Source organism: Phoca vitulina, unplaced genomic scaffold (assembly GCF_004348235.1).
Source record: "Phoca vitulina isolate PV1807 unplaced genomic scaffold, GSC_HSeal_1.0 scaffold22, whole genome shotgun sequence".
Classification (NCBI taxonomy): Eukaryota; Metazoa; Chordata; class Mammalia; order Carnivora; family Phocidae; genus Phoca; species Phoca vitulina.
Window position 1 is genome coordinate 20,309,004 of NW_022589725.1, and position 20,881 is coordinate 20,329,884.

Below are 20,881 nucleotides of genomic sequence, written 5' to 3' on the forward strand. Positions count from 1 at the left end.
CATATTGTCTTAGTGATCTTTGTTTATGTCTCTACCTCCTCTATTAGGATGATGAGGTACATGAGGGTGGATATCTTGAATTATTTATTTTTGTATTCCAGGTCCTAGCCAGCGCCTGGCATATATCAGATGACAAAAAAAAAAAGTTTTCAAAATAGAATTTAATTGCCTGTGGTCACAAAGCTAAGTCACATATGGCAGGGATGAAAACCAAGCCTTGTGCTTTCGATACAGCATGTAGACTGCTCATTAAAATGCAATCAATGTGTCACATGTGTTTTTAAATAAATGAACACAATAACCTTGAGTGGGTCCAATGAGATGCTATCCAACAAAGTATGAGTCAGGGGTCCCAGCAGGAAGCAGATGACACACTCTGGGTAATTGTGGAAGGTTAATAAAAGGACTATTATAAAGGTTAGGGAAGAAAACAAGGGATGGTGCTGGACCCTGGTACTAGTAATAATCACGGGGAGCCATTATTACCACTCCTAGACCTAAAGAGGTAAGGAGAAGTAGTTCCCAGAATCCATGGAGAAAGCTGTAAGGGCAACTTGATAGGAACTATTGTCTTCAGTAGATGAAACCAGCTAACTTAACTAGCAGGCAGGGAGCCAGGATAATAAAAACCCTGACTTTATCTTCCTTCTTTCCCTCTGTGTCAACCTAGTGCACCCCACGACTAAAGCCAACCAGAAGACAGAGAGCAAGATACTCCTGTTAATAAATCCATCCAGGTTAGCATCCCAGGGGCCAGGGCAGAGAGCAAAATGTAGAAGGATAGAGAGTGGATCTGGAGGGGTCAAAGGAATACAACCAACATGGTGAGTTTGTTATCCCAAGCCTTAAGTGACAGAAGTGAAAACTCACTTGAGTACTTAGCCTACGCTTGAGTGGAGACTGAGGAAGCTAATGTGCTTGAAAGGACCTGGTGTGCTAATGGGGTTGCTGCCAATCTTTGGAAGAGTAACTTTTTCTTGTCAAGAAGCATAAACAGATGGGGTCCATGGTTTAACTCACCACTTTCACTGCATGCAGCTGTCAGTTGTGGCTATCGTCCTGGGTTCCAGAGGGTTGTAGGCTGCAATTTGTATCCAAATTCCTCCAGAGAACAACTGGCATACTCTCAGCACAGTAAGTACAGACTCAATCCATCCACACTGCTAGTATCGAAGGATATTCTTCATTAATTGAATGTGACAGTTCCCTTACCCTTCCTTTTTTTAGAGAACAAAATACTGATTCAAAGATTGTTCTATGAACTCCAAACAACACACACAGCAGAAGCCAGTGAATCAGTTTGGTCTATTTCTTCATGAATAGATCCTTCTGTGTGGTGTGTCTGAGAGAGTCCTAACTTGCAAAGTCTCCACACAGCTCACCCAACACTAGTCTTACTTGGCATGGCTTTTCCTCTAGGGCCAGGATGATCTCAGCTGTGTTGGTGTGCAACTTGTAACATGCAGAATATTAAGGAAATGACCTGAATAAATCTCTTTCAAGCAAAGGGTCAGACTCAGGCTTCTGGTATTGGTGTCTAAAAACTGGGAGAAACCACATCTGGTTCCATCATTGTATGACCCTGGTGAACTCATTAACTTTTCTAAACTCTAGTATTTCCATCTATGGAAAGAGATGTTTAACTTCCCTTCCTGCATCATCTGGGTTTTGAAATCCCTGAAGGGCTACCTAATTATAAGTTATTATAACCACATAATATATAGTTATTGAACATAAATATTAATATGAAATATTTGAAAGGGTTTACATTTGCCTTTCCTTCCTGCAGAATAGTTCATGGGGCTCATGAAGTAACATGTCTTAATTAGATAGAAGAAAGGTACATTTATTTCAACGTATCATGAAAAATTGCATGAAAATGGAAAAGTCACTCATTGGTTTTTAAGGTTCAGATTTCCTATGTGAGAAATGAGGATGATAAGAACATTTACCTCCTGAATTGTCTCTGGAAATATAAGAATATAAGAGAATACACATTTAAAAAAATCAAGTGTCATAAAAATGAAAGTTATTCCTTAGTTTAGTATAGATGATGAGTCATAACATTTAATACGTCAATTTATTTTCATGTTACATAAATAGTGTTTTGTTACTCTTGACTAATACTAGAGTCAGAATTCTAGTCTGTGAAAATGGAATTTTTTAGGATTTCTAAAAAGAACATAGGAAAGTCATGACCTGAATGATTTTGGTCAAGTGGAAGCAAACTCTGGATTTGCAAGAGAATACTAAAGAATGGATTTTTACAAAGTCTATTATGAGTTTTGTAAGATTCTAGACTAATAGCTAGAGATATCCTCACTCATATCATTTATCTCTTCCTGCAACAATGCTGTTATAAGCCACCCCCAAACCTAGTGGGTTGAGACAGCAGACATTTTTACTGCTTATGAGTATGTGGGTCAGCTGGACAGATCTCTGGGGTTAGCTGGATACACCCATACATTTGCAATCAGTTATGGGTGATGAGGCAGCTCTGTTGACATTGGCTGGGCTCTCTCACATATTTGGGGCTTGGCTGGCTCTAACCTGGTCTAGGATGAGTTCGGCCGAAATGCTAAGTTCTTCATTGGTTTCTCACATCCAGGGCTTATCTCCTGGGTGGCTGGGCATGATTGAGGCTTGGGCTCAGAGCTGGCATAGTGTACTTCTGTACCATTTTTCTGGGCACACTAAGTCATAACTCCAGCCCAGATTTGAGGAGTAGGTAAAGACTCCACTGCTAGATGGGAGAAGCTGCAAAAGGACATTGCAGAAAGAATAGATCCAGGGAGAGGTAGTGAATTAAAGCCTTCTTTGCTTTCAGTCTACCACACCACTCTCCTTGAATTTTCTTAGGAGCAATAGCTAAAGGCTTATAAACACCTATGAAGCTTAAAAACTAAAGAAATTTTTACATCAGCATGCTACTACAACAAGCAGCTTGCATAGAGAAAGCCGTATTTGTACTTACAGGGATCTGTAAGATACACCAACTATTTTTATAAATGTACGAGTTTGGCCGGCATGTATTTTCTAAAATCTGAAACATTCCATTTGTCCTACTTGAGCAAACAAATCAGATGCATTAAATGGTGGTGTTATACCCTGCTCAGCCACCCTTCTAACAGGATAATTCTTAAACAGCTATTTATTTTACATATTGGATTTAATTTACAGAAACAATGTATATCATTTTATGAAGTTTTTCATCTTGTTTGTATTTTTAGAGGGAGGAAAGCTGTCTTTACTTAATCATATTTGAGAATTGGGGCACTAATCGAAAGAACAATTATATAACATATTTACTCATATCTTTAAATACCAGAATGTATTTAAATGTGTGTGTGTGGCAGAGTGGAGGGAGGAGGTTACAATTCTTTGCTTCTGTAGGCTACTTCTTCATTTATTTTTATTTATATATTTTTAAGATTTTATTTATTTGACAGAGAGAGAGCACACATGCAGGGGGAGCAGCAGAGGGAGAGGGAGAAGCAGGCTCCCCACTGAACAGGGAGCCTGTTGCGGGGCTCGATCCCAGGTCCCTGGGATCATAACCTGAGCAGAAGGCAGCTGCTTAACTGACAGAGCCACTCAGGCGCCCCTAGACTACTTCCTCATTTAAACAGAGAGCTTCGAAGAGGAATTTAGATTAATGAGAATAACATTTTTTGCTTGGCCTTTGTTAGTAACAGAAGTTTTTTGCTTGTATCAATATTGAATATGGAGGGGCTCCTGGGTGGCACAGTCGATTCAGCATCCAATTCTTGGTTTCGGTCAGGTCGTGACCTCATGGTCTTAAGATCCAGCCCTGTGGTGGGCTCTGCGCTGAGTGTGGAGCCTGCTTGAGACCTTCTCTCCCTCTCCCTCTGCCCCTCCCCACCGCTCTCTCTCTCAAATAAATAAATAAATCTTTTAAAAAAATTTATTGGATATGGAGAAAATAAAATTAAAAGGTGTTATTGAGAAAGTAAAACCAGATAATTGCAATGAAATCACTTAAATCACTACAGAAAATGTAAAATAATACAATTAAGGAATCAGTGGGGGGAGGGCAAAATGCATGAATGTGGTCAAAAGGTACAAACTTCCAGTTATAAAATAAATCAGTTATGGGATGTAATCTACAGCATGGTGACTATAGTTAATAACACTGTACTAATATTTGAAAGTTTTCATCCTAAGAAAAAATTTGTAACTATGTGTGGTAATAGATGTGAACCCGACTTGTGATCATTTTGTAATATATACCAATATCAAATCATTATGTTGTACATTGAAACTAATATGTTATATGTCCATTATATCTCGAAAAATAAATAAATAAAACTATAGCCCCAATGATGGTTTTAGATATTTCCAAATACAGCAGAAGAAGCTACCTAGCCACGGTTACCCCTCAGAAAGTGTTTGAAATAACAAGTTAGAGTAATGCATTCAGAGTAGGCAACAGCTTTTTAAGTAGTCACGAAGTAGAAAAATAATCTTTCCTGCAATGTTTTTGTCAGACTTTAAAATGTCAGTAAACAGAGAGAGTGAGAGTTATATAGGAAACCTACGGCTACTCCAGTGGTTTGTCGTCCGAAGTTCTAATATGAATTCTTGTTTCAAATTTTCATTCTCTGCAGCCGGTTGAACTGTTTTTGAACCCACGGGCCTGTGCAAATCTACATGGTACCTGTGGAGATGAAAGTCTTATGCTGCCCTTTGGTTTCAGAGTTCTGTTTGGCTTATATTTACCCAACATTACTGATTATCTGTTGTAACCTCTTGCTCATGGAATTCATATATTTATTTAACTGAGACATTTATTTTTTTATTTTTTTAAAAGATTTTTATTTATTTATTTGACAGAGAGAGAGGTAGCGAGAGCAGGAGCACGAGCAGGGGCAGTGGGAGAGGGAGAAGCAGATTCCCCACTGAGCAGGGAGCCCGATGCGGGGCTCCTGGGATCGTGACCCGAGCCGAAGGCAGACGCTGAACCACTGAGCCACCCAGGCGTCCCTTAACTGAGACATTTATAACATTCTGAAATCGCATTGTTAAACCTATGTTGGAGAAAGCTGTTTTGGATTCAAATCCTGGCTTCTACATTATTCACTATATGACATTGATAAGGAGGTAATCCATTTCCCTAAACCTCATTTCCTCACCTTCAAGTTGCAGATAATAATATCACTTATCTCATACGATTATTATAGTTACACAGGAAGTCATGTGCATAAAGTAAATATTTCCTAAGCTTTTTCTAAATAATGATAACGAGAAGTCACACTTATTTTAAAATACGCTGATATCCTAACCCATGGGAGAATCTTTGCTGGGAAAACTGACAAATATGAGAGAAAAGACTAGATATATTGATACTGAAGTTACTCAAGGAAACAGCCCAGTCTGATCATTTTACAGTATGAGCCACACTTTGTAAGCTCTGCTCATGCATTTAGAGCTTTCAGTCAGCTTTTATCCTTGCTCCACTCTTTAAAATAAACTAGCAACTAAAGGTCACCACATATCTGTGGGAGGTATCTGATATGAAAAATAGAGGCAAAGCAAGCAGGAGAAAGCAAACAGGTGGGAACAAAGACTAGCCATTAGAAGGAGACTTTAAAAATAAAGTAAATTAACATTATGAAGGGAATTGGAAATGAGCCAGAGACGCTATAAAAATCATCATTCAGAGAACAAAAACGAGCTCTTCAAAATTAAAAACATGATAGCAGAGAGGAAAACTGACACAGAAGGGCTGGAAATGTAACTGAGGAGATGGCACAGAAAATAGAGGAAAAAGACAAAGACGTGAGGACAGGAAAGAAAAGAAGAAAATCAGAGGAATGTTCTAGACGGTCCAACATCCAAAACAGGAGGTGTTCCAGAAAGAGAGACTTTCAGAAGGGGAAGTAACCAATGAAATAATTCTAGAACACTTCCCAGAATTTGGGAGCATTTCCTACAATTTTTGAAATTAAAAGACCCCAATGAATGCCATTATAATGAATGAAAATAACCGATAGTCCAAAATGCATATAAATTCAGACCACTGGGGACAAAAAGAAGATTCAACAAATTTCCAGAGAGAAAATAAATAAATGTTTTTATATGGAGGATAAAGACAAGGAGTCAGATTTCTCTAAAGCAATACTGAAAGCAAAAAGACTATAGAAAAAAGCCCCTTAAATTCTAAGAGAAAATGATTTCCAAACTAGAATGTTTCCATTGAACCAAAATGTTAATTCGTTGTGAAGGGCAGAGAAAAAAAATTTTTATGCGTGTCGACTCTCAAGTAATTTACGTCCCTAGCACACTGACAGGAAGTTACATAATGATAAAATCCTTGAAACCAAAAGGGTTAAGCAAAAATGAGGAAAACAAGAATTGAGGGTTCCAACGCAGTGATGAGACAAAGGGAATTCTCAGTCTGAGGAAGGGAAAGCTCCAGAAGATGGTGGTCCAGAACTTGAAGGACAGAGACTCAAGATTGGAGAGCATCAGAAGTCCCGGAGGAGGACTTCTTCAAAGACAAAGAGATTGAGAGACTATTCATTATGTTTGCGCATATCACAGAAGTTTTGAACAACTGAGGCTCTATCTGTTGGAATTAGTGGTAACTACAAAACAAGCTGATCAAATGATAAAACAAGGCATTGAGAATAAAAATGTACAGGAAAGAAAGGTAATCGTGACAGCTGCATGACTTAGCTATGAATAGTGTATACACACACACACATATATATACATACATATACATATGTATATACATACGTACACACAATGTAAATATATGCATTATTACTATATATGCGTGCTATTATTTCTACATGTATATATGTATTCATATACATATATGTGCGATGTATACATATATATATATATATGAATAACAATGTAAATACAAAATAAGAGCTAACCAAAATGAAGATAAATCTACATCCGCGGTGGGATAAGGAGGGCAGGAGAAAGATGGGGAAAAGATGTTGACAAAGAGCAAATTCCTCATCTTCCATATTGAGAAATTAACAGATAGTGAACAGAATGAATCATTAAGTAGTAAGCTAAATATATCATTTAATGACATGCAACTAAATGCCAAAATAATCAGGTAAAATAATTGAAAAGTACTTATATCTGGAGAGAGGGAAATTGGATAGGGTTGGGACAGGAGGCTGCTTCTCTTTATAAGAAGCTTGTAGATTTATTTGACACTTAAATACTAAGTGTTTGTATAATTGGATGATTATAAAACCTAAATGTATCTATGACATTGCGCTTATTGGTTCAATGTTCTGAAAAATATAGACAAATATTTACCCAATAAACAGTTTTGGGGGAGCTTTTAAACATGTGCGTGCACACACACACACACACACACGTGCATGCACACACTTGCACACACTGATGTCATCACTATCACCAAGCAACTATTTTCTCGATGGGAAACATATTTTTCCCGTGTGAGTACTACAGCTATTTCTCTAATTTTAATCTGTAGATTTAATCTCACATTCTTGAGAACCCAAACCTGTCAAGCAACTTTCAGCTAAGGCTGAACAGCCAGAAAGCAGTGACCAACTGTCACCTTCTGCCCCTTCTTCTGGAATAAAAAACAAATATATGGATGTAGGATATACTTTATTACTACAACTACATGCATCCCAAAAGGGATCAAAATTTATAAAAGTCTTTGACTAAATGAGGGATTAAAAATTAAATATATTCATAGGAGATAAGAAATTATGTGACTAGATGATCTCAATATTTAAAAATTCAAGTATCAAGTATGAGCAACTTAGAATCATGTAGTGCCCTTTTTCTGAGTAGCACTGGTCATTGTACCATGAGGACAAAAACCAATTCTCCCGACATTTAGGGATAAGAAAGAGGAAAGGCATGAAGACAAATGAATTTTCTGGGTATAGACATTAAGTAGCATATTAGCTTTCTCACGTGGTTCAATCATAACTTTCCACCAGAGCACACAGAAGCATATCCTAACATGGGTAACTGGCTGACTAGTATGTTACCCATGGAGAGGAGAGTCAACATGGATATTTTTGCCCAACTTCGATAATCCATCAAAACTTAGCATGTTACTCCATCATACAGAGTTGGCTTCAGCTATTCTTGGGAAGAATATACATCTCAGGAGATGAGGCTTATGATATATGTTTGGAAGGCACTACGATTATTTTATAAACTAAAAGAATTGGACTATCCTCAATGCCAAGATATTCTTTGATAAGAAATTAGTCCTAAGGAAGTTGGAGCCAGGACTCCAGGCCATTGGAGAAGCGCTTACTTGACTGTGGTTCTAATATACTACAAAGGTGCTTTCCAACACAGTGTGCGCACTCATCCCTTGGGTTTTTGACTAATGCACCCTCTGATACAGCAGATATGAGATGGGGCCCAAGATTTTGTATCTCTAAAGCTCCCCAGGGATGCTCATCCTGATGGTCTGGGGACTACAGAGTGAGTAGCAAGGTGATAAATGATACCATAAACCTCTCATTTACAAATTCCTAGATTTCATAGGTTGGCATGAAAGAGAGAAAACTAATTGTATAGTTTAAAAGATTGTCTATCACACAGTAGGAACTCAATTAACATCTTCTGAGTGAATACATTCTCCTTGGACAAGTATGGAGTTGAAGAGAAACCCCAGAGAAGATATCATAGCCATATTTAATGAGAGTTAGCCTATTATCTATATATGATTGGTGCAGTTTTATATTTCATTTACACAAGAAATGCTAATGAGAAATGCTATTTTAATAGCTGCATTTCTCACATGGAAAGATTAATTTGAATAGTTATGTATTAGATACACCAAACATTATCTTATGGGGAACATGTATTTTGCAAGATGATTTCCTTAGATTTTTCTTTATTGTGAATTTTGCTATTGCCAGGCTTTTTTTGCTGCTACTGGGTTGTGATGTGCCAAAATTTTATATTCACTTACATTCACCTAGACAGACAGTGCTTGACTTCATATATAAAACATATCCTGCTTCAAATCTGTTGTATTATGCAGGCTTACTCTTTATAGCATACTCGCAGAATTAAAGCTATGCACCCCATGCCACAGAGAAATAAAGAAATGATACACTTATGAGGCAATAAATGCTCATTACTTTCTTTTTTTTAAGTAGGCTCCACACCCAGGGTGAAGCCCAATGCAAGGCTTGAACTCACAACCCTGAGATCAAGACCTGAGCTGAGATCAAGAGTCTGATGCTTAACCAGCTGAGCTACTCAGGTGCCCTTTTCCTCAGTTACTTTAAAAGAGAGTTTCAAGAAATCTGGAGCTTACTTCTTCCTGTATAACAGGAGTTCACAAACTGCAACCTATGGGCCAAATCCAGGTTGCCACTTGCTTTTGTAAATAAAGTCTTATTGGGGGCGCCTGGGTGGCCCAGTCGGTTAAGCGCCTGGCTTGGTTCAGGTCATGATCTCTGGGTTGTGAGATCCAGCCCTGCCTCAGGCTCCACACAGCAGGGAGTCTGCTTGAGATTCTTTCCCTCTGCCTGCCCTGGCCCCCACCACCCTCCCCCACTCCCCACAGGTGCTCATGTGCTCTCTCGCAAATAAATAAATAAATAAATAAATAAATAAATAAATAAATAAATCTTAAAAAAAAGTAAAGTTTTACTGGAATATAGGCACACTCTTTCATTTACATACTGTCTATGGCTGTTTTCAGTCTGCAATGATGGGGTTGAGTATCTGTGATAGAGGATCATATGACCAGCGAAACCTAAAATATTTACTCTCTGACCTTTACTTTAAAGGGATGCCCATTCCTGACCTACAACTAAAGATGATATTCCTTCTAATAAATTATTTTGAATAGGTAACAAGAGAGATGATTATCTTCACTGGGTAAAATTAGAATTAGCATGTAGGATGGTTGCAAATTTTATATTGTTTCAGCCTTTGGAAGAATCAGTGGCAACATAGCTTAAATAACAGAATATAATTTGTTCAAGCGGGGGAGGTTCTCTCCATTGTGTTTATTTGCAACTTAATTTTTCCTTTTTAACGACTCCCCAAAACAAAAGGGACAACTTGTTTTTTAAAGCATTTTCATTTTTTTCTTTGTAGTCAAGAAGGGGGGTGTTTCTGCATCTTCATATTGAAAAATTTTTTACTGCAATTTTAAGTAAACCATTTTCCAAGTTATTTTTCTTTTTTAATTTGTAACATAATCACGGCCATCTGTTGCTTGGCTTAGCTGTTCTCTGCTCTTTGTACATATTTGTATATGGGAGTCTGATATTTAATATGTACCAATGGAGGTAATATACAGTAGGGAAATGTATATATATTTATAAAATACCTGTATCCACCCAACATACGTATGTACAAATTGATTCAGTTTTTTACTTGCCTTGAGGTGTGAACCTGGCACTCTTTTTTGTGAATGCAAAATCCCAGCTCAACATTATTCTTTATCTATATGATTCAGTTTGGCATTACAAAGTCTGGTCAACAATGATGTGGGATTATTTATTTATTTCAGTCTTTAAAATTGGAAGGGAGCTGGAGTGTATTTCTTTCCTTTGAGTCATGCTATTTAGTTCAATGAAGAATGAAATTGTCAAACCCTTGTTCTGTCAGTTCCCTAGAATATTATAATGTCAACATTAATGTAAAAGATGGTTTTCAAGTGAGAAAAAGCAAAACCTCACAGTCTCTGTAAATCATTGTAGTTTGACTTACATGGTGATATCTTTCTCTAATTATGTAGCTGCTACCGTGGCATTGGGACTTATTTTTAATAAAATGCATCACTATGCTACTCATTACTTACCCTCACAAATACTTTGAGTACAATTCTTTTCTATGAAAATCAGTGTTTCTGTACTGATCCTGAACTGGTGGAATGACTGAGAACCAGCAATTTCTTCAGGAACAAAAACCCTGGAGAAATACATGGAAAAAAACAAAGACATTTTTCCCAACCTGCTAAGCAGAGCATTGAAAGGCATTTGAAGACTGATGTGGAGTAAAACAGCAACACTAGAAGCTACCAGAGTGTTTGGTGTTTGCTTCTCTATCAGTTAGGGTCAGTTGTGGCTGCCTAGGCTAAAAACCCCCAAATTATAAGGACTTAATCAAGATAGAGATTTTTTTTTTCCTCATTTAAACTCTAGATGGTCCAGGGTGATGTGATGGTTAGGAGATCCAAGAACAACTTTCTGTTCTACCAGTCTAGCTCCTGGCTTCCATTCTCAAGGTCAGCTTCTGGCTGGCTCTGGCTCTTCGACCGTCAAGTGGTCATTCCATGGAGCAAGAAGGAGGAAGGAGGGAGGGTGAACAAAGTACATTTCTATTCCAAATTAAATTGAGGTCTGTTGGAGGAGGTCATCAAGAGGATGTGACCATGGGTTGACCCATGAGCTGGACCCAGGCAATCAGAATCTCCTCACTCCCTCCCCTGTTCCAGAATGTATGTTCTGCCAACCATTCCCACAGTGGGAGCCATTTTCAAAGATGCAGCCTGGAGAGCTAGGGTGTTGTCGAGGCCACCTGGACCATATATGTGACTGAACCAAGGCAAGGCCTGTCTCTAAACTTTTAAGGTTCTGGTGGATATCCTTGTCTTGCTGCCTCCAAGACAACCTTGTATAAGTTCCTTTGCTTTTTAAACCAGCCACCTACCCATCTATCTACCTCTTTCTTTGGTCTCTCTTAGTCCCCACCCCCTACCCCCTACCCCATGCCAGCGCTGTGTAAGGGGGCCAGTTTCAAATTTCCCCTTAGGGAACTCTGGAGGTTTCCAATCAACAGAGTCCTACTGCTAATAGGCTCTGAGAGAATGGATACTGGATGGACAACTTGAGCCTCTCTGAAGAGCCTTTTAGGAAAAACAACTTTCCCTCACTGCCTTTGTATGTTTTAAATAATAATATGAGGGGTGCCTGGGTGGCTCAGTCATTAAGCATCTGCCTTCGGCTCAGGTCATGATCCCGGGGTCCAGGGATTGAGCCCCACATTGGGCTCCCTGCTCCACGGGAAGCCTGCTTCTCCCTCTCCCACTCCCCCTGCTTGTGTTCCCTCTCTCGCTGTGTCTCTCTCTGTCAAATAAATAAAATCTTTAAAGAAATAAATAATAATATGAATAGTTATAACCAAAGAGTTTGCTCTTAGATTGCTAAGGTGGAGCAATGGTAGTGAAATGAGAGAATGCTAGACAAGAAAACTAGAAACAAAGAAATGTTGTTTGCTAAAAGCCACCATTATCAGTAAATGGTGACTGAAATCTTTGTATAAGAAGAAGAAGTACAACATTGTAGAATTTAACTCTACTTTAATCAGGAAGAGGATTATTACCTGAAACCAGTCAATAGGACAAAAGTTTTTTTTCCAAAGTGTGAACCCATTCATTGTGTTCAAAAGCTCAAAAGTAAAAAGAAACTTCCTTTAAATTCTGTTGAGATATCACTAGAGACTCAAAGCGTGGTGGTTATATTTGAAGTGAGAGAGGATTATGGGTGTGCTGACGTTTATTTTTATAGAACAGTGCAGATACATGTCTGGAAGATAAACTGGCTCTTGAAGATTTGTATCTTGACACTCCGGAGGGTCTGGCAATGGCAGGAGGGACGAAAGGTGAGGTGAAGAGGTCTTTCTTCAATGCTTCCAATCTGTCCTGAGGCATCGCTTCTGTGGTCCTCACTCCCTAACGCCTGCATTTTCTGTGAAAGCCAGATTCTGCTGAGAGTGTCTCTCTTTAAACATTTTTGGAGCTGCACTTCCAAATTCTTCTTCTTTTTTTTTTTTTTAAATGGTGTTTAAGGCGATCAGCCAGATTTCAATGAAAGCTTTTGCTTTACATGAATGATAAAATGGAGCTTAAATGAACATCAGGTATTTTTCTTGTTTTTCCAAAAGAAAAAAAATCTCACCATTTTTGTAACATAATTAAATCAATCTGAAAGCTTTTTCTCTTTTGTGTGATAGAATGTAGACAAAATGCATTGTGCTATTAAGAAAGGGTTGAAATAAGAGCCTCCAAGGAAAAAAAAAGTATAGGTTTTTTTTTTTTTTCCATGTGCTGGTGATAATTTTAAGTTTCTTCTTTTGAGCCTCTGCTTATCTCAGTGTTTTACTTGATAACAGATCTCACTGAGTCAGAACTTGGCAATTTCATCATGATGCATGTTCCTATTTATCATCCAAGATGTATAAACCTTATCTCTTATATTGATGTGAAATGTAAATACGATACTAATGATATTAATGATATTTACTTCTTAACTTACGTACTCTGAAAGTGTATTTCTTGTTCACATAAGTGTATTGGGCAGGTGAGCAAGTGATCAGGGTGACCTTCACCTTGCCGCTATCCAGGGACCCAGGCTAACAGAGGTTCTGCCTTCTCCAACACATGGCTCCCAAGGTCACCATGGGGGTTGTCTTCATTCCAGACAGCCAGGCAGGGAAAGGGTATGGAGCAGCACACATGGAGGGTTTTATGTGCCAAAGACTATTTAATGTAACTCAGATGTAGTTACGTTAAAGCTGGTTCTGGGAAGTTTTCCTTCATATCTCTGCTATTTCAGAAAGGGTAGAGTTAGAGGAATCTGATGCTTACATGCAATTAAAACTCATTTATTCAAAATGGAAAAGAGCTTTTGAATTCTAGCAGGTTAGAGATAAAAATGGGTATGATTAAAGTTTAGAGAATCAGTGCAGGCAAAAAGAAGTTGACTAGATCACAGACCCCAGAATTAGGTTGCTGTCTTTGAATACTGTTCATAAAAAGTTATTCTAAGGCACATTAAGGCAATAGAGTACCCTTTTGGAATAATTATAAATGCATTAACTACCACTGATTAGCACTATGTGACAGAGGCTTACACACATGATTTCATAGCATACATAGGGTGGTGATTCCTTCTACTGGCTCTAGGGCCAAATTGTCCAGGTTTGAATTCTGGTTCTTCCAACTTACTAGCTGAAAAATCGTGGACTAACATTTAACCCTTGACTGACTCAGTTTCCTCCACTATAAAATGGAGGTAAGAATAGTAATCCAGGGGCTGGGGTTCATGTGAGGATTAATGAACTAAAAGTGTAAAGCCCTTACAACAGTGCCTGGCACACACTGAGTTTTGATCACCATAATTCTTTACCCATTACCCATTAGGCTATTGTATGGAAATACAATATTAGAAATATTCCGATGGGTAAGAGACTTTCCCAGGGTCCCACAGCTAGCAATTGGTAGAACTGGTTGCTAGAAAGTATGTCTGTTCAAATTAAAACACCAGTTCTTCCCACGATGGCAGGCCGTAAGTGAATTATAAGAGACTGGGCTACATACCATAGTTTTCTAGGGAAATTGGGAATATTTATATCATATTGTGTTTGAAAGCAGAGAGAAATCGCTCAGATCTAAGTTGTAGGTTCTAGAAGTGACTAGCATAGTGGTGAAGAGGCAAGTTCTAAAGTCAGTGTTCTTTGGTCTCAATCTCACTTCTAATCTGTGTGACCTTGAGCAGGTTAATTCATCCCTCCAAGTCTCAACTTCGTAATTAGTAAAATGGGGGATAATAATATTGTCCACCAGATCAGCTGGGAGCAACAATATGGCTTAAGCAATAAAGACACTTATCAGGAAATCTAGAAATGGTCAAAGAGTTAACAGTCTCACAAAGGGCCATATTTGCATGTTTCTACTTGGCCATTCTTTTTACACAGCAATGTACTGTGGAGAGAGAGAGAGGGTCGGGGGAGAGAAATGCTTCCCTAAAGCCCTACCTTTCTAATTCATTGGCCAGATTTGGGTCTCTTAACCACCTCCTAAACCAATCAAAGACTAAGGAGAATAGGATTCTACAACTGGTTTAGACCAATAGACCAATAATTGTTCATTCCCTGGGAAGAGGAAGGGGCCACCTTCCCTAAGCATCTGAATCAAATCAAGGTTTCCTTACAAGAAAAAGAGGGTGGGAGGGTGCTGTTGAATAGTAAGCATTATGTTATTGAGTGTCTGGGAGGTGCTTAGCTTAGCGCTCTGGCCTATAGTGAATACTCAGTAAAGGTTAGCTTTGCCAACTCCCTGAGGCTGACATTCTGGAGGGCAAATCTGTGCTCTCACAAAAAAACAAAAACACAAACAAAAACAAAACCCCAAACACAGAACTTTCTATTGTTTTAAAAACAGAACAGAACACTGAACTTGATGGATCATAGGCCTGGCTCACACAATTTTGGATGTCCCTACAGGTCCCTTTGCACGACAAAAATCCCCACACTTTAAAAGTATTTCTGCCTTGTATCCTTACCCAGAGGTGTGGAAAATGAGGGGGTTGAACCAACCTGCCTCAAGCCTCATCATACATGTTGAAGAGATTTATCCCATAGCCTTCCTGGATCAAACTGCATCCTCTTGCTGGCACAGGAAGTTCTGGGAGCCCATGTTTGTCTTGAAAGACCAACACTCTTCAGAATTCTACAGCTTTATTCTCCTTGTATGCACATTCACAGCAACAGCTGGGAAGGAACAAGAATGCTATATGAATGACTCACTCAGCTACTGCTACCATGATGGTATCTAACAAATGACCCTCTCAGTAACATTCAACAATGAGCATCTATTTACTTTTTTTAGAGATTTTATTTATTTGACAGAGAGAGACACAGCAAGAGAGGGAACACAAGCAGGGAGAGTGGGGGTGGGAGAAGGAGAAGCAGGCTCCCCGCCGAGCAGGGAACCCGATGCGGGACTCGATCCCAGGACCCTGGGATCATGACCTGAGCCGGAGGCAGATGCTTAACCATCTGAGCCACCCAGGCACCCCAACAATGAGCATCTATTGTCATGTTCACAAGTCTGCAGGTTGACTGGGTTTTGGCAAATCTAGGATGGGTTCTGTCGGATTGTCCTCTAACCTGGGGATTAGGCCTTGGTCTGCCTCATATGGCTCCCTGAAATATGTTTATCTCATGGCAATGACAAGGAACCCAAGGGGGCAAGCCCAACCTCACAAGCATATTTTAAGCCTTTGCTCACATCAATATCTCCTGACATCCCATTGGCCAAAGCAAGTGGTACAGTCCAACATCAATGGGGTGGATAAATCACAGGCATCTAGTTGAAAACTGCAAGGTCACATGGCAAAATGTGTGGATACAGAAAGGGGCAAGGAAAAGAACAAGGAAGGCACCACGAAGAAGCTAGGTCTACCTTTTCATTTGGTTACAGCCCATCTCTAATCCTCCAAATTCCTCTTCTAGAGGGCACATCTCTTGTCTGTCTTGCCTTCCTTAGCCACTCTGGTGGGTAAAACCTATTTGACCAAGAATCCTTCCTGTAGATAATGGAGAGATTGCAAGGGGAAAGAAAAGGCAAATAAAGAGAAAAGACAGAATAGGAAAGAGAAAAGAACCACTTTGGTAGGATCCATTGTAAGGACAATTGAGAAGGCCAGGAACCCTGGAGGCAGTCTTGTTGCATCCTCTAAAGTAAGGAAAAGCAACATGGGATCGTGACCGGAGACTTCTGCAAGGTAACTGGCAAGCCAGGGCTGCCAGGCTGAGTTTTACTCAGATTTTAGTTTACGGACATGTGATCCAGATGAAACAAGTCAGTCTTTACAGGGATTCTTTCTAGCAAGTGGCTTCCAAGGACAAGGTGAGCTCCCCCACCCCCCAAGAGAGCAGGAGTCAGGGGTATGTTCACCAGGTTATCCTTGGTGATTCCTATAGTGCCTAGTATATAGCTGGTGATCAATACATATTTTTTGAATGCACTGAACTATTTAATAAGCAAATTTCCCCATTGAAGTTTTGGTAATATTTTGACTTAGTTTATAAACACTGGGCCTGGAAAACCCTAGGGGCAGAGGATAGAGAGAACAAATGCTTAAGAGAAAGGAAGATTTCTCTCATTTTTTTCTTTGTTCATATACTGTTTCTTCTTTTTAAAAATCAGTTTCATTGAGATAAATTTTATTTTATTTTTATTTTTTAAAAATATTTTATTTATTTGACAGAGAGAGAGAGACAGCGAGAGAGGGAACACAAGCAGGGGGAGTGGGAGAGGGAGAAGCAGGCTTCTCAGGGAGCAGGGAGCCCAATGCGGGGCTCGATCCCAGAACCCCGGGATCATGACCTGAGCCGAAGGCAGACGCTTAACGACTGAGCCACCCAGCGCCCCAAGATAAATTTTATTTATGATAAAATGTAATCATTTTAGTTCTATGAGTTTTGACAAATGTGTACCTGCGTGATATAGAACGTTTCCAACACTCCCCAAAGCTCCCTGGTGCCCCTTCTCTGTCAATCCCTGCCCATTCCTGGCCACAAGTGACTAATAACCTGCTTTCTGCCAAAATAGGCTAGTTTGCCTATTCCAGAATTCCTCCAGTTGTTTGTTTACCCATTAAACCTGTTGATTGACATATGTACTTTCCAGTTTGGGCTATGATGAAGACATCCATGAACACTGTTACATAAGTCTGTGTGAACATACATTTTCATTTCTCTTGGGAAGTCCTGGGTTTTAGGATAAGTAAACGTTTGACTTTTTATAAGAAACTGCTCCAAAATGGCTTTACCATTTTATACTCTCTCCAGCAATGGATGAGAGTTCCAGTTGCTCTATATGCTCTCAAACACTGGTATTATCAATTTAAATTTTACCTATTTTGATGGGGGTCCTCTCTTTTTTACGAAATGAGAAATGTTTGTTGAAAGAGGACAAACATTCTTAGATTCATGTTACTAAATGAGCAAGTTTCTATCCATAAGACACCTCTCTCTCCTTTGTCTTTCCTCTCCCTCTGTCTGTCTCTCTCTTTCTCTCTCTCTCTGCCTCACACACACACACCACACCACGTGGAGAGGGGGCCTTCTGTCTCCATGGGAAACAAAACCATTGTTTCTCTTAGGATGGACTTTCTTTCTCAAAAGCACGACTTAACCGCATGCCCCTGCTTCAAGACCAGCGCGCTGCAAACTCTCAGGCGCCGCAAGGTTTCCCCAAAGAGCTCTCACGCCGCCTCTCAACTGCTCTCCTCTCTACCAATAAATAATAATTGTCTTTGCAAAGAGCTGGGTTGTGGCCGCGCTGGAGAGCTTCAGCTAGGGGCTGCCTCTCTGATCGCTCCCGACCTCTCCCTCTCCCCACCCAGTTTGGATGCGAAGACATTCCAGGCTCCGGCGCAAGTTCCCCGGAAAGCCCCAGGGAACGCGCGGCTCGCGGGCACCCCGGGCACCCCGGCAACCGGGGCATGGGGCATGCTCAGAGGGCGCGCGGGCGGCGCAGGCGTTGGCTGCAGTGGGGCCCAGGAGCCGGGAGGTGCCGCTGCGTCCCCGCTTCCCGGCGCCTGACCCAGCGCGCAAAGTTGGGCTGGAAGCCGCCGGGGGAAGGAGGGACCGAGCCAGCGAGGGTGGCGGGGAAGCGGGGCGGGAGGAGGAGGGAGGAGGGGAAGGAGCGGGTGGGGGGGGGGCGCCGAGCGTGTGTCACTCGCGCTCTCCCTCTGTGTATAGAGGATGTGCTGAATGGTGCGCTTCGAGGCGGCGGCGGAGGAGGAGCAGTACCCGGCGGCAGCTGGCAGCCTCGGCAGCCCGGCTCGGCTTCCCTTCGCCCTCCGAGGCTCCGCAGCCACCGCGGGCGCCCGACCCCGCGTCCCGCCCGGGGCATGGCCCGGCGCCTGGCCCCCGCGCGCCCCGCCTGCTGAGCGGCGCCGGAGGAGGTGCGGAGGCCGGGAGGCCGGGGGAGGCCGGCGGGAGAACAGAGTCGAGCGCCTCGAGAGCGGAGAAAGGAGCCCGCGCCCCGCGCCCCGTCCCTGCCGCGCTCGCCCGGGCCGCCCGGAGCCCCGATGAGCCCAGATGGCCGGGGCTCAGCCCGGAGTGCACGCTTTGCAACTCAAGCCCGTGTGCGTGTCCGACAGCCTGAAGAAGGGCACCAAATTCGTCAAGTGGGATGATGTAAGTCGGGGGCGGAGGGCTGGGGGCCCCAGCGGGGGCGCGGGGCACCGGGCCGGGCACGGGGCGGGCGGCGTGGGGGTGGGGCGAGGGGCGCGTTATGCAATGGGCGCCCCGGATCGGGCCGGGGCGGCCTCGGGGCGCACGGGGTGGCCACTGCCGAGGCGGCTGGCGGAGAGCAGCGGCTTCGCGCGCGCTCCTGGGCTCCACGGGTTCAGGAGTTGCCATCCTTGCTCGGTCTGGCAGGCGCCCCCTGAGGGTCTTGTCTCTTTGGGGCCAGTGGAGCAGGAGGGGCAGGCTTTGCCAGGGACGGTCCTGAGAGTTTGGAAAGTGTGAAGTTGGGACCAGCTGGAGAGCGCTGGGGTGTGACCAAGACGCGCCCCTCTCCGCCCGCAGACGCACTCCCCCATAACCTCTTTTGCCCCCTCTCCAGAAGGAACGGCCTCGAAGTCCGAAACTGTTCAGTGACTGCTAACCCCCCTGGCGCTCTTATGGGAGCCCACGCGGCAGAGAACACAGCGGTCCAGCCGACAGGTGGTCGCTGATGCCAAACTTCAGCGCCTGGCTCGGGAGTGAGGGGCCTTGTGAAGGGCCGGTTAGGACACAACTGAGGAGGACTAGAGGGCAGAAGCTGGAGCCCTGAGGGGTCTAGGAGTGCTCAGTGGGCCTGCGGGCAAATGAGGAGAGCTAGTTTTTTTGGGAACTGAGCTGGCTGGAGTCCTCACCTCGAAACAGACCCGGCAAGGCGTTCCCCCACCATTTATGTGCGTCTTTTGCCAAGTGGGGCAGAGCTTAGCCCGGACCCGGATCTCCAGGATTTCACATGAGCCCTGGACCCCCGGACTTCAAGTGACACCCACCCCCACCATTGCCTTCAAACACTTTTATTAATAATCTTGCTGAAAACATGGGAATCTTCAGATGGAGGACATTATGGTATCAATTTATGTGTCCTGGGTGTCATTCAAAAGGTTTGATAAGAACAATCCACTGGGATCAACCTGAGCTGTCAGGATCTAGAGAAATTTAGGTCCAAATGAAGAAGACATCTCTTAAACAGGAGGAATTATCGGAGAATAAGGTGTTCTTCTTGCTGAAAAGATTTTCCACCTAGTAAATTATAGCCTGTTATCCTCCAGGGTATTTTTCTTTAATCTTCTTAAGCCATTTTCCAGTGTCTGAAAACAATTTAAATATTCCAGGTAGCAGATCCAATTACTTAGCTGAGTGAGTCTGTGTCTATATTTTGTCCATTTGGAAGTGTAAACGAAACTTGGAGTATGAGCCACAGCTTCCTTGAAAGCTAATGCTAATTATTAAATGCTGTAGGCAAGGATGTAAACCTACATCTTTTTACTGAGGACTTTACACTTCTCTTCTTCCGTCCCACTGTAACGACCGGATGTTTTTGTAAATGGAATAGAATCTAAACAATAAGTTCAGACACAGATTAAATGCTTTGTTTGTGTGAAAGGAAAACAACAACAACGAAAAAGAAAATGCAATTCAGCAATGAATAAAACAGTCTTGCCCATCTTGATGTCTCAAATAGAGAGCTGATGTGATGAGCAAGAGGGTAAGGGCGGAAGGAAGAGAGAGAGAGAAGGACTTTACAGGATATAAAAGAGTATTCCACCATAAGCTCTGGATTTATTCACAGTGATGATTTTAAACAATGGTCCAGAATGTCGTATTTGGAAGAAGATAAGCAGCATCACTTTGAAAATGAGGCTCTTCTATGGAACACATTTTGATACATCCCGGTAGATGATTTTTATCATGTGCATTCATGGCATGTGTATTTCTTCCTTACCTGATAATGCCAGGCCCTATCCTAGCTCATGAGGTGGTGACGAATGTAGACAGAATCTCTGCTGTTATAGACCTTACATGATAGGTGGAGGAGACAGAAAATGACTGAGAACACCGATCATATAGA

The 20,881-nt window shown here is 41.8% G+C and overlaps 1 protein-coding gene across 2 annotated transcripts in view; it reads left to right on the forward strand.

Annotated features, from left to right (window-relative positions):
• Positions 1 to 18,448: 18,448 nt before the first annotated feature.
• PLCB1 (phospholipase C beta 1) overlaps positions 18,449 to 20,881 on the forward strand; it is a 667,247-nt gene continuing 664,814 nt past the window's right edge. For both annotated transcript variants that reach the window (XM_032419622.1, XM_032419621.1), the window contains exon 1: positions 18,449 to 18,945. In XM_032419622.1, coding sequence (XP_032275513.1) covers positions 18,847 to 18,945 — 99 coding nt within the window. In that variant the 5' untranslated portion in view covers positions 18,449 to 18,846. The remainder of the gene's footprint in view (positions 18,946 to 20,881) is intronic.